This window comes from Suricata suricatta, chromosome 4 (genome assembly GCF_006229205.1).
Source record: "Suricata suricatta isolate VVHF042 chromosome 4, meerkat_22Aug2017_6uvM2_HiC, whole genome shotgun sequence".
NCBI classification, from domain to species: Eukaryota; Metazoa; Chordata; class Mammalia; order Carnivora; family Herpestidae; genus Suricata; species Suricata suricatta.
Genome location: NC_043703.1, coordinates 126763800 through 126778152, shown reverse-complemented (window position 1 = coordinate 126778152; position 14353 = coordinate 126763800). Strand labels below are relative to the sequence as shown.

Genomic DNA, 14353 nt, shown 5'->3' with positions numbered 1-14353 from the left:
CTCATGCAGGCACATGCACACATTTTCTCTCTCTCAAAATAAATATTTAAAAAATATTATGAACAAGCACACATAAGCTTCACTGGGCAGTCACGAAGACTTGAACACTTAAAATTTGAAACATCAGAATGCAACACTCTTTTTCTTTGCCTTTATAGTCTTATATTCTATCTTTGGCATGAGGGCTGTAAAAGAAAGCAGCAGCAGGTAAAGGAGCATATTCAGAAGGCTGAAAGGAAGACAAAGAGGTGGAAAGAAAGGCTGAAAATCTATTCACTTACTCACTTATTGAGCCAAGTCCAACGGCAACAGAACTGAGATGAACCAGGTGGAGAACAGGCTAACAGAACAGAAAAGCAAAGGCTGACTTGGTGCGGTGTCGTGAGTATTTAGTATTTATAGTGCTAGATTATAGCCACTTGCTGATTTAGATATGAATTTTCATGTTAAAAGACTCCAGGAAATGCACAGGATTTCAAGAAGTTAGACCTAGTTTCTGTGATTTATTAGCTGTATTTTGGGCAATTTATTTAACCTTCTATAAGCTGGAGTTTCCTCAAATCTAAACCAGGGATTAAAAAGTATCTCCCTTGGGTGCCTGGCTGGCTCAGTTGGAAGAGTGTGAGACTCTTGATCTCCTGGTCGTGGGTTCGAGCCCCACAACAGGTGTAGAAATTACTAAAAATAAATCAATAAATAAACTTAAAGAAAAAAACCTCCCCTGAGAGGTTGGTATGAGGATTTAGTTTTGTATTTATATAGCCCTGCTACCCATAAAACAATAAATCATATACATGAAAATTCCCTTTTCCCAAAATCATATGGTTGGTAGCCCTGCACCTCAGTCCGTGTTCAGATGCTGAGGCCTGGCTGCCTGTCGTGGTCTCTCCCCCTCCTACCCTGGGCCCAAGGGAGAAACCAAGCTGAGCCGCTCCGAGCCCCTATAACTGAGAGCTTTGTTGTCTGTATTTGCTCTAGTGAAGTCACGGAGGTAGGAGGAATGTGGCCTCCTCCACCTGCTCCTCAGGCACCTGTTCCATCCTGTACCAGACGAGTGGAGGCAGGGGCCGGGCGGGTGAGAAGTGATGTGGAAACCCTGTAAGTGGTTCAATTCTGCCCTCTCAGAAGTTGTGAGAAACGAAAATGCATCAAAACAGAAGCCACTGGATGTTGCCATCTTGCCTCCTCTCCAATCAAATGTCTGCTCTTCATTAATTGGTCACATAAACAGACATACAGGTGGCCTTCTAGTTTCAGAACACGATTGTCACCCCTTTCCCTTTTAAGGAACATGGACTGGTTTCAAGAAACTCCTCTAATAATCCTAGCCTGACTTGCCACAGCATTTCAACTTGGTTATCTTTAACTTTATTCTACTAACAGTAGAGAAAGTTCATCTATCATCAACTATTATATTAAAGGATCCGAAGTAGTAATTGAGGCAGAATTCTAGAAATAGAGACAGCCCATGACTTATGATGGTCTGACTTAGATTTTGACTTTACGATGGTGTGAAAGCAACATACATTCAGTAGAAACTGTACTTATCAATTGTGACTTTGATCTTTTCCTGGCCTAGTGATATGTGGTAGGATACTATCTCGTGATGCTGGGCAGTGGGAATGAGCTGAGGCTCCCAGTCAGCCACATGATGCAACAGTAGACAACTGATAGACTTACAAGCATCCTTACCCACACCACCTGTTTTTCACTTTTGGTACAGTATTCAATAAACATGAGATAGTCAACACTTTAGTATAAAATAGACTGTGTTAGATGATCTTGCTCAACTGTAAGTTAATACAAGTATTCTGAGCACATGAAAGGTAGGTTAGGCTAAGCTATTATGTTTGGTAGCTTAGGTGTATTAAATGCATTTTTGACTTAACGATATTTTCAATTTACAATGGGTTTATTGGGATGTGACCCCATCTTAAGTTGGTTAAGATCTATGGTGGATTTCCTACCAGGCCAAGCAGTCTGTTGTTTGAAAATGCTTCCCAGATGACTCTGAGGGGTCAGCTCAGAAGCACTGCCCTAGCTTTAACCACACAGTGAACAGAATTTTCCTCAGTGCCTCTTACTCAGCCCTCTTCCAGTTAACAATGCTTAACTCTTGCTTAGTTTCTACAATGTGCCTTTGGAAAATGTTTATCCTCACAATTAAAAAAATGAAATCTCTAGTAGATAAATCATCTTTTAGAAAATACAGTACCCTTCAACTCTTGAATAAGAAATTTTTGTCTTGACCTATAAAGCCTCTTCTGTTTCACGAGTGGGCATACTGAAAGGCTATTTCATTTACCCTTCTCCCTATAAAAATCCTGAGTCAATAAACTGCTAACTGTTATGAATACAATAAGCCTAGGATACTAGACACGTGCTGCCACCCATGCTCACCTCCAAGTGCAACTGCTCCCTGTGAACCTGCTAATACAACCAAGTGAGGCAGGTGAGCTCCTGACCCTGGTCAGTGACCCCTGAGGAGACCTGGTATAAAGAGATAAGCTGGCCCAGTTAGAGTCTCCTGGCAGCTAGAGCCTAGAGATGGAGCCGAGTGTTATGACGCAGAAAACAACCCGAAGGTACAAACTAGAATTATTATAGGGGCAGAAACTGAGTCACATGCATGGCAGACCCCCAAGCCTAAAAATCTAGCATTTTTGCTGCTGAGGCCCTTAGAGGTGCCTTGGATCTTGGAACACCCTATAATTTCTGTTCCTTCCTGAGACCTGGGGGTTATTTCTGGGTGGGGGATGGGGCTGGAGAGGTGGTTCCTGAGTTCCCAGGCACATATAACTTCAAATAATGTCACACTGCTTGAGGTAACTCATTAGCTTTACAGACTTCTTATGCCCACCCTAACTTGAAATTTCTTGCAACTAGATAAGCCTAAGTGGAAATACTCAAGCCATTATCATTTGTTAAAAATAATTAACAATTTTAAACTCCCATTTCCCTGAACAAATTTTGAAATGTTTAATCCATTGAGTTTTAAAACTTTAATAAGTTTAATGTTGGAACTGTATGTTTCCATACCAATTGGCATGATTTACATCAAGTTTTTTTACTTAATTCATTTTTGCTAAGACATCATATACACAAAGATACATATCCAGTAACTGGGAAGTTATGAAACTTCTGATCTATACTTTCAGGTTTGTCCGATCGTGATACTTCTGATAAGGATCGTCAGCATACCAGTTTCGCCTCTTCCAGAAAGATGTTGTCATTTTATCTAAGAGCTTACTCTGGGTTTTATTGCAGAACACGAGTTCCCTCAAGCGTCTTTTTCTTGCAGTCGTCTTTTTCCATAATTTTTTCTTATAACCAGCCTGTTAGAGAATATTATAAAGATAGTCAAAACATGATGTTATATAGGAAACAATAAATATCTTCACTATTCATGGTTTATAGGTCCAGTGGGAACAAAGATGAGACCTTCATTGGGGCTGGTATGGTTTTCAGAAAGATGTGATTCTCCATAAGGGGCAGGTACAGAAAAAGCATGTGCAGTTTGAAAAAGAAATATCAATAAATTAATACTTTGATGAATCTTTGCGGCGAGAAAAGTACAGGGTAATGATATGTAGTTATAATCACTAACTTTATATACATTACTTTTTGATTTCTTCAATAATCTTCAACAACATACCAAAATTCTCACTTTACAGATTAAAGAGAAACAACCATTGATTAGAGAAGTAAAGTAGCAGACTGAGGTCGCAGAACTAGGAAGAGTTTCTAACCACTACTCTACTGTTTTTCTCAATGTGGAGGATGAAGGAGGACCTCACTGGCTAGGCTGGTAATATTTATGTTCATTTAAGGGACTGGGTATTACAAGGGCTGACAAGCGCAGCTCCCGAGTATACTGCTTCATTTCTTCCTTTCACACTAGGGACCAATTTCCGTAGTAAGTACTTCCTAAGGAATACCGAGTACAATAAAATTGCTATTGGGAGTGGTGACAGAATGGTTAGCCTGGATGTTTAACTGAGAACTGCCATATACATCATCCAAGCGTTATTAATTTTGAAGAATTATTGAAAAAAAATAATTAATTTTAAAGAAAAATTAGATTGAATGTAAAAACTACAAGGATAGTCTGTTTAGACCAGAAGACACCTTAGGTGCCACCCAGGTTGATCTGTGGCTAAAACCACACAGAAAGTTAGCGGGGAAGGGAGACTAGAACTCACGCTTATGCTAAGAACACATGGGTCCTTTCAAGCCAAGCGCTCTTTACTGATTAAAGGCACTAAACTAACTGAACAAAACCACAGCCCGGGGCTGAGAAGTCACCTTGAGTTTCTGACATGTCTTCGTATCATCACTGTGACCAGCAACTTCTACAGTACAGATATACTCAGAAGTAAGAAAACGTTATTTAAGAGCTCTGATTTTATTTATTTTTCTTTTTCTTTTTAATTGGCATCTTTTTAAAAATAAATTTTTAATGTTTTTATTTATTTTTGAGAGAGAGAGAGAGAAAGAGACAGCATAAGAGGGGGAGGGGCAGAGAGAGAAGGAAACAGAAGCCGAAGCAGGCTCCAGGCTCTGGACTGTTAGCACAGAGCCCGACACGGGTTTCAAACGCACAAACTGTGAGATCCTGACCTGAGCTGAAGTCAGATGCCCAACCAACTGAGCAACCCAGGCACCCCAAGAGTTCTGATTTTAAAATGCCAGAGATTAGATTTTTACTACTCTTCGGTTACAGAAAGATTCAAACCCAAACACCCCAATTTGTGTAATAGTTTTCTAGTTTGTAAGCCAAGCTGGGTCCCTGTGGATTTTTGACTTACAGACAGTTAATTTGCTGTCCTGCCTATTACCAGAAGTATCCTTTGATCATTATTTTATGGAACGCAACCACTGTGAAAGTGCTTGAAACTTTTCAGGCAATCTGTAAGTTCAGAAATGGGAGGGAATAAAATTGTGCTACAGAAAGTATTTTCATTTTTTATACATGAATATAAATTAACCCACCCAGCTTTTAAAATGACATTTTGATCAAGTGGGCCATTCTGCATATAGAATACTTCTGGGGCATGAGTGGGGACTTGGCATAATGACTGGAGAATTTGATCAGGTCCTTTACAACAACATGAGGGTTTCAGAGCCCGATAAAAAAATGGACATAGAATGGAAGGCAAAGAAAACCACCCACCTTACTTTATCTAGGGCTAGATGAAGACCTGGGAATAATCAGTACGACAACAAAGGGGAGGAAATTTTCCAATCGTCCAAAATTCACAAAATTCAGAATTATTAACTAAATTTACCTAGTTCAGCTACTTACGGATTACAGCAGTTTCTAATTACAAGGATAGCAAATGAACTACCACAGTGTTGTTCCAAAGGAGGAATGAGCTGAGAGTTCCAATCAACCTATTTACTTATAAATTTAGGACTATTTATATGTTAGGAGATAATCCTTTCAACCTTTCAACTAGTGAAAATCCCACCAATTAAGTATTTTTTTTTTTATGGAGAAACAAATTTTGATCTTTAAGAATAATTCATTAACTTCCAAGTAGTGAAAGGAAGTCTGAATAGTTATCAAAACTCAAAGGTAGTTTTACAAAGCTCCAGTCTTCAACTGCTTCCTAATCATCACCTACTCACCTACTCTGTTTCTGTGAATAAAGGTGTGAACAAAAAAGCCCATATTCATGCTTACAACATTCTGTGGGAGAGGACAGAGCAGTAACAATTTGTCAGAGGCGCCCCCACCCCCACAGGCCATGGTCTCAGGCCAGAGTAAGTGTTAGGGTTCTGTCTGATATGGACCCTAATCATACCCACCGAGAGAAAAACATAAAGTTAAACATAAAATTAAAAAAAAAATGTATGTGGGGTTAATGTTCTGTCATAAAGACTAAGCCACAGAGAATCCATTCCAAAATTGGCTGAAAAGCCCTTCAGTCCGCAATCTGAGTCATGAGACTAAGTCCTTGCTGGATGCAACTCTGCTGCTCTAACCCCTAGGCTCTAACAGAGCCTCCCCACAGGTTATTACACTTTGGGGGTTTCAAAGGACTTCTGGTGATCATCAGATGCACCAGACATGTAAAAGACCCATCCTACAGTGAAGACTGTAGCTATTGTGAGTAGTATTTTGTTTTATGAATGCTTAAACACGTTTTCTTCACATGAATTCATTTACATTAAGAGATGCCTGCCAAACTGGTACTTAAACACAGCCCTGTAAAAGCTACTGGTAAATAAAAGGAAGGTACATTGTGAATAGGCTCACTGAATTCTGCTTCTTCTAATCTGCTCCCAATCCTTTTACGGTCTAAGAGCGTGAAGACTCACCTTCCTCCTCAGCCACAGGCCAGAATGAAGTCGAAGAAACCTGTAGATGACAGCTTTCACGGTCTTCCTCTTCCCTTTCCGTGAACTGAAGTATGTTACGGTTCTGACTGGTATCGTCAGGACAGTTGGAAGCAAGGGAGCCGCCCTAAAATACATTTAAAAAAAATGTAGCTCAGCAATAAGACTCATTAAAGGATAAAATCCACTTCTATACTTAGAAATGAGTGGGTGTGCCTGGTTGCTCAGTCGGTTAAGCATCCGACTCCTGATTTTTGGCTCAGACCATAATCTCACAGTTCATGAGTTCAAGGTGCTCATCAGGATCTTCACTGACAGTGTGAAACCTGCTTGGGATTCTCTCTCTCTCTCCCTCTCTCTCTCCCTTGCTCTCTGCCCTTTCCCCACTCATTCTCTCCCCCCACACAAAGTAAATAAGCTTAAAAAAAAAAAGAAATGAGTGGAGCAGCTCCATTGGAATACAGCTGACTTTTATATTGGTACTTCAAATGATCCTGAACACTAAACATAAATAAGAATAGCAACTATTGCCAATTTGCAAGCCTTCCATATCTGCCCCCTTGATCCCCATGACAGAATTTATCCTATTATATTTTAACCACCTGACTTCTTATCTATTCAGAGTTATCTCTAACTCCTTGAGGACTTCAGTTTTTCTTTGTGTCCCTTCTGCCAAGGACTGGGCACCCAGGAGTCCATAACTAAATATTTTGTTGACTAAATGAATACCAGCCTTGCTTGCTGAGCGTCTGGTTCACCCTCCGCTTTGGCTGCCAGCTTCCATGTGGGAAACCAGATCTAGAACATCAGAAGTGTGCTCTGTCTGGTAGTCCCTGCTGCTGGCAGGTAGGCATATGGCTATCAATCATATTCTCCCCTTCCCTCTCCACCAGGCAAAGTCTACACAGTAAGCTGCAGGTAGGCAAAGAGGCATCATCTGCTTCTAAAATGTGTCTGCAGGCATGAGTGTTTGAGTGTTTTTGAGCATCATGTTTACTGAAATATACTCAACCTATTGAGGACTGCTGCAGCATGTCCACACGTCAGGTTTCTGACAGACGGGGCAAGGCTGGGAGCGGAGGAAACAACTGGCATCTGCAGAAAACTAAAATGCCGGGTGGACACTGCAGAACTAAGACAGGCATTCTTGACACCGTTTTGATAGGCTGAAGACGCCAAAATATTCAGGGGCCGTAAAACTCCTGTAGAGAGAGAAAAACATATTTAATATGATATGCCAAAAATCTGCATCCAGATGTTTAAAATTAAGTAACGTATCAAGGCAAGGTGAGCATCAGCCTCACCTGTGGAGCTTTTCACCAACTTCATTGAGGTGTAACCTAAATACCACAAAATTACACACAAAAATGGAATTGTGTGTTAATTCAATACTTTTTAAATAAACTTGGAAAGTCGTGCAACCATCACTCGATCCACTCTGACGTGTCCTAGTTGTGTTCAACAGTAATCGGTGTAACATAAGACCCACCCACCAGATCTTACACTCTGATGAGGCAGGGCTCCGTGGCACAGAGCACAAAGGCAAGGCAGAGATGCAAAAGCATGGCCATTCTGCAGAGACAACATAGTAGCAAGAGAAGGATTCGTAAAGAAAACAAAAGAGGTACTTGAGCTCCCTTCTAGAAAATGAACAGGTCTCATGAGGAGGTGGAGAGCCCAGAGAGGGCTAAGTGTGGAGATGCCTGGGGGCAGATCAGAAGGCACCACTGCGGTGGGGGTGGGGGAGCCTAGCCTGTGGACCGAATGCATATTCTTTACATTATTGCCCAAGTAAGAGTCCGGGGCTGTAGTCAGTGGAGCACAGACTCCACTCAGGCTGGGAGTCTAGTGTGAGACTCAAGATGGTGCACACTAAAAAAGCTCCAGAGGATGAGGGAAATGTCCCCAAACTGGATTGTAGTGATGGCTGCACAACCCATTAAATTTACTAAAAATCATCAAATTTTACACATAAGACAGGAATTTTATGGTATGTAAATTATACCTCAGTAGTTGGCTTAAAGAAAAAAAAAAGCTCTGGGGCACCTGGGTGGCCCAGTCAGTTGAGCATCTGACACTTGATTTTGGCTCAGGTCATGACCTCACAGTTTGTGGGTTTGAGCCTGCCGTCAGTCTGTGTGCTGACAGCATGGAACCTGCCTGGGATTCTCTTTCCCTCTCTCTGCCCCTCCCTGCCCCCCCCCTCTCTCTCTCAAAATAAAAAATAGAAAAAGAATAAAGAAAAAAGAAAACAAAAACTCCACAGGAGAGTCTGATGTTCAGCCAGGGCTTAGAACCACCGCCTCATTGTCCACCGCACTGATTTCACATAATAAACGAGGGGCAGTGTGGTGTAGAACTGAAGAACTGGCATTTGAGTCAGACTCTCTGGGCTCATAATCTAGCTCTACTACTCACACTCACTAGCTGTGTGATCGTGGGCAAGTTACTTAACCCTTTTCTGCCCCAGTTTTCTCAAAGTAAGGCCAATCATGGGGAGGTAACAAGAACTAAATAAGATAACAGGTGACAAGTGCTAGGAAGAGCACTTGGCACAGAGAAGACATTTAATGAATGCTAATAGCAGATAATAAAGGGCAGAGAAATGCTTAGCAAAAATGGTGTAATGTTACCTGGGGACAGGTAACCCATATTGTGCTTTTCTGCTTTCCATCTAAGGTACCAATTTTCAAACTAAAAGGCATAAACATTAACTAGTTAGCTGAAATCCACGATTCAGGAGACATTTGAGAGAGCCCTTCCATGGGGAACTTAGAAGTGAAATTCTCTTCTCAGTGCAAGGGATTCAAGATTGCAGGTATAAATAACTTATATTTCCAACAACTGAAAATATCTGCAAAGATGATTACAAGCTAGAAAGTAATCTTTGAAAAATTAAGTGAATTGAAGAGGAGGACTGTAGACAAGAAAATGTTCCAATTTTTACAAAGTCATTCGAACTTGGTGTTTTGGTTAAAACAAAACAAAAAACCTTCAGAAATTCTTGGAAACCACTCCTGAAGGAAGTGAGCAAGTAAGGGTCTAGAATATATAAATGGGTAAATTATAGGCTCATCTGTAGGAAAAACAAACAAAACAACAACAACAACAAAAAAACCTTTAGAATGGATAAACAGAATTCACCACAGGAGAAAAATCTACATTCAATTGGGAGTGAATTTTTCCTTAGAAAGTACTTCATTTCATTTTTTGATGCAGTCCCTAGCCTAGGAAATCTGGAAATGTCTAGACACAGTATATCCTGATTTTAGAAAGGCATGTGAAAAGATTTCTCTATATTCTACAGAAATAAAGAAATGTGAACAGGATAATAGTATAGATAGGTAAATTCCAAGCTGACTAAAAACTATCCCCAAATTAGTTGACTGCCATTCTCCTGATGAAAGTCTTTTCCTGGCTCCCTAATTTTCCCCAACTTTTATGAAGGTCCTAAAGCTGCATAAACCATGTTTGTCAAATCTGCCTAAAAGCAAAGTCCAAAGACTATCTGGACTGAAAGTGATCTTGGCAAAATGGATCAAAATTAGTAAGACAGAATCTGAGATAAATAGACTGAAGTTAGAAAAAATGAAGGATGAACTTGCTCGACAGCAGTTCCTGGGAAAATGACTTGGAGGCCCTTGTCCCCCAACCATGCAACTCACCTTGTAAAAACTAAACAGAATAACGCAGAAGGTGTTAACAAAAGGGTAGCACACAAATCAGGGGCAGTAATTTAACTGCTCTTTCAATCTTCTGCCCTGTTTGGGCATTTGAATACATACTAGTTTTCTCTAAACACATTCTTGTATGGAGAACATGGATATCTTAACAAAGAAGGTGACACAGAACCAGAATTTTGAAGGAATGAGGAGGCAGAGGGAACAGGGAATGTAAAGGGGAAGAGGCAAAAATGGTGTAGTATGTTTGGGGAATTACAAAGAGTCCTGTATAGCAGGAATTGAAAGCATGGTGGGGAGTGGGAAGGGAAGTGAGTATGACCATCTAAAGTAGTGGTCTTCAAGCTTCTTTGACCCTATACCTTCTAAAAGAATTCTGAAAAATTATGTACCCTTCCACAAAGTTTTATGAAACATCTAAAATTTTAAGTAGCTTAACTTGTTAAAAAAGGATATAATTCCCAGTATATTTAAAATATCAACATTTAAAAATAAGCTGTCACATCACTCTTTCAAATGTATACAGTGAAATCTATCAGAATGAGTTGAAGCCCACCTATACCATCTACTTAAAAAAATGCAAGAACAGTAGGGACACCTGGGTGGCTAAGTTGGTTAAACGACTGACTATTAATTTTGGCTCAGGTCATGATCTCACAAACCAGGATCCCTGCCTCAGGCTCCTAGCTTAGAGCACAGAGCTTGCTTGGGATTCTCTCTCTCTCTCTCTCTCTCTCTCTCTCTGCCTCTCTTTTCCTCTGCTCCTACCCTGAGCTTGCTCTCTCTTTCTCTCAAAATAAATAAACAAAAAAGCAAGGAAAATAAATTCAAGTCAAAAGAACTTTTCATTAAAAGAAACTTTAAATAAACTAAAGGGTTAAAATGGGAGAAGATACTGGAAACACACTTAAATGAGAAAGGATGCCCATTCAGAATATATAAAGAACTACTATGCATCAGTAAGACAACTCAATAGAAAAATAGGCAAAATATTTAAGTAGATATTTCATTAAAAATTCAAGTGGCCAATACACATGTGTAAAGGTATTCAAGCTCATCACTAAGCAGGAGAATGATATTTGACACACTACTAAATACAGACAAGACTCACAAAAATTTCCTGGTCTAACAGTACCAACTCTTGGTGAGGAAGTTGCACATACAGTGCTGGGGTGACTTTAAAGAAGCACATTGCTTTTACAGTATCAGGCAATGCTGAATGTACACATATTCTGATTCAGCAATTCCATGGCCAATTTTACAAGTACACGCATGTACACATGTGCACATCTTAGAGAAACTTGCACTCAGGTACCAGGACACAAGGTCAATTGGTTTTGGATCTAATCGCTCCAAATTGGAAACACAAATGCCCAGCATCTTAAAACGGAGAAGTGTGAGGTGGCCAAGTAAGAGACGACTATATAGCAATGAGAAAACATTACAGCTACACCCAAAATGAATGAATTTCACAAAGTAAAAGACACAGGATTACCTGTGTGATTCCATTCATGTAAAATACAAAAACAGGCAAAACTGAAAAATATATTACTTAGGGATGCTTTTATAGATTTTAAAACTAGTACAGAATAAAAGGCAAGGTAACAATAAAAATGAGGAAAGTGTTTATATTTGGCAGAAAGAGGGAATTTTGAGTGGGAGAAACATATGGAGAAGAGGCTCCTGGTAGCGTTTGAAGTCTTGTCTTGGGTGTTACACCGGTGTCTGCTTTAGACTAATTTGTTAAGCCATTCATGTGTTATATATTTTTCTTTATCTGTTACAATTTCACAATTAGAAAAACACTCCATGTAATCATGCTCTTCTGTAATAGATGAAGTTTACCTTGTAGCTTTTTAAAATTTCTGTTCTTCTCCCAGAGTTTTATCCTAATTTATTGTGTTTAACTGATTTACTCATCTTATGATTTATGTATTTATTTTTATTTAAAAAAAATTTTTTTTTTTTTTTTTTTTTGAGAAAGAGCACAAGTAGGGGAGGGGCAGAGAGAGAACGAGACACAGAATTCCAACCAAGCAGGCTCCAGGCTCGGAACCTTCAGCACAGATAAATAAACAGATAAATGTTTATTTATTTTTGAGAAAGGGATAGAGATAGATAAAATACGATCAGGGGAGGGTCAGCGAGAGAGGGAGACACACTCTGAAGCAGGTTCCAGGCTCTGAGCTGTCATCACAGAGCCCGATGCGGGGCTCGAACCCACAAACCACGAGATCATGACTTGAGCCGAAGTCGGACGTTTAGCTGACAGAGCCACCCAGACGCCCCCATAATCTTATCATTTAAATATTTTTGCAAAAGTCCTTAGAGTGAAGGCAATTTAATTTAATTGCCTTCATGCGCGTCCTCTCGCTCTGTCTAGAAATCCTTACGACTGCCCCTGTGCTGGGGACCGAGTGTGCAAAACAGTCCCATTCCCTGCACGTTGTGTGAATCTCCTACACAGAAGCTGACTGTGTGCCAGGCACACCCAGGGCGCTTTACGTGCACGAGGTCATTCAGCCCTCAGGTAGATGGTGTCATCCTCATTTTAGAGCTGTAGAACCTCAGGTTCAGAGAAATTATCAAGCCCAAAGGTCACGAGTGACGAACCCTAGCGTCTAAAATCAGAAGGTTAGCTGGAACAATTTTCCGTCCCGTCCTTTTGGTCTGTTTTCTAGGTAAGGCGGAACGACCGTGAGCCGGGAAGGCAGCAGAAACTGGGGGACACCGAGGTCCGCGAGGGTCCAAGAGTGTACGATGCGAGGGGCCCCAGAGAAAATTCGAGAACAATTCTCTGGCCTTTTTTCTTCCTGTTCACCTCCGGGCTACACGCCTACTCCACCCCGCGGTTGTCCCGCTTTCCGTGAGGGGATAAATCGAGCGCGTCGCTTGCCACTGACCTGATGCAGCTCTCACGGCACGGGCAAAGGCAGGCGCCGCCATCTTGCCACCCGTCCTACGGCAGTCGCATTGGGTCCAAAAACTCCAGGTCAAAAGAGAATTAAAAAAAAAAATTGGGTGGAGTCGAGAAAGGAGTAAAAAACGGATACGCCAGGCTGTTTTTCACCGCTGTAAAAGAAGTGCCTGTGAAGAGTGTCTGGTATATAGTAAGCTCTCAAATTTTTATGGATCATTTGATTGACAGATCTACTTAAAGTACACAATTTGAAACACAGTTTCTTTTTGCTCATTTTATTAAATTTCAGAAAATAACCTATTTTCCATTCAAGGTTGGTGGATGTAAGGCTAAATGACTGGGAAATAACAATGTTATTAAAATTATTTTTTAATTAGGTGACAAACATAATTAAATGAATGTTAATATCCTAAGGATATCACACACACACTTTTTTCTAATCATTAACACTCATTGTTATTTAGTAGAACAGCATCTCTACTCTTCCTAAATAGTTCTACATTCCTTATTTTATTCTTCATAATTAGTGATCATACATTTTTTTTTCTCATATTCTTTCAAACAGAAAACAACAAACCTCTCTCTCATCCTTGCTGGCTAAGATATTCTATGCATATACAATCCATAACACCATATACTAGTTGAAATGGGTGAGGATCAAACACCGATCTCAATGAGTTCACATTTAATGAGACAAGTACAGAACATAAATACAAGGCAAGTAAGTAATTCACAGGGACAGTTCAAAGTTAAGGAAAGGTTTTCTGGTTGAGATGATCAGGGAGGATATAATATATGGTAGAATATAAGTGTTAAAGGGTGGCAAAGATTTTAACAACAGCAAGGTCATTATTGGTAGTAAGAACACAAAGAGGTAAGATGAGAAGAGAGGGAGCCAGAAGAGAAAGACACAAGATTTATTGACAACAGTGGTTCTCAAACGTTTTGGTCTTAGAACCTTTTTACATGGTTACAAGTTGACCCAGAGAGCTTTTAATTATATTTCCAATTGCTGCTGAAACAAATTACTCCAAACTTAGTGGCTTAACGCAATACGAATTATCTTCTAATTCTGTGGGTCATAAATCTAAAATGGGTTTCCCAAGACTAAAATCAAAATATTCAGGGCTATGTTCCTTCTGGAAGCTCTATGGGAGAATCTGTCCCCTTGCCTTGTCCAGCTTCTAGAAGTTGCCTGCATTCCTTGCCTTGCACCTCCTTCCATTTTCAAAGCCAGTAATCACATCACTCTGATTTCTGCTTCCACTGTCACATCTCCTTTTCTGACTCTGGCCCTCCTGTCCCCATTTTTTACTCATAAAGGCCCTTGTCATTACATTAAGCCATGAAGATAATTCAGGATGGTCTCCCCATCTCGAATTTTAAATTAGTCACACTTGCAAAAAATATT

The 14353-nt window shown here is 40.2% G+C and overlaps 1 protein-coding gene and 1 non-coding gene across 2 annotated transcripts; one reads left to right on the top strand and one right to left on the bottom strand.

The window, feature by feature from the left end:
* The first annotated feature begins 596 nt into the window (after positions 1–596).
* Positions 597–669, top strand: TRNAK-CUU. The gene has a single exon. It is a non-coding gene; the product is annotated as a tRNA-Lys (tRNA).
* A 2318-nt stretch (positions 670–2987) lies between these two features.
* MRPL35 (mitochondrial ribosomal protein L35) lies at positions 2988–13028 on the bottom strand. The gene is made up of 4 exons (XM_029936283.1): positions 12926–13028; positions 7355–7544; positions 6325–6469; positions 2988–3335 (listed from the first exon to the last, which is right to left on the bottom strand). Exons 1-4 carry the CDS (start codon positions 12966–12968, stop codon positions 3147–3149), a joined length of 567 nt encoding a protein of 188 aa, XP_029792143.1. The 5' UTR covers positions 12969–13028; the 3' UTR covers positions 2988–3146.
* Positions 13029–14353: the final 1325 nt, after the last annotated feature.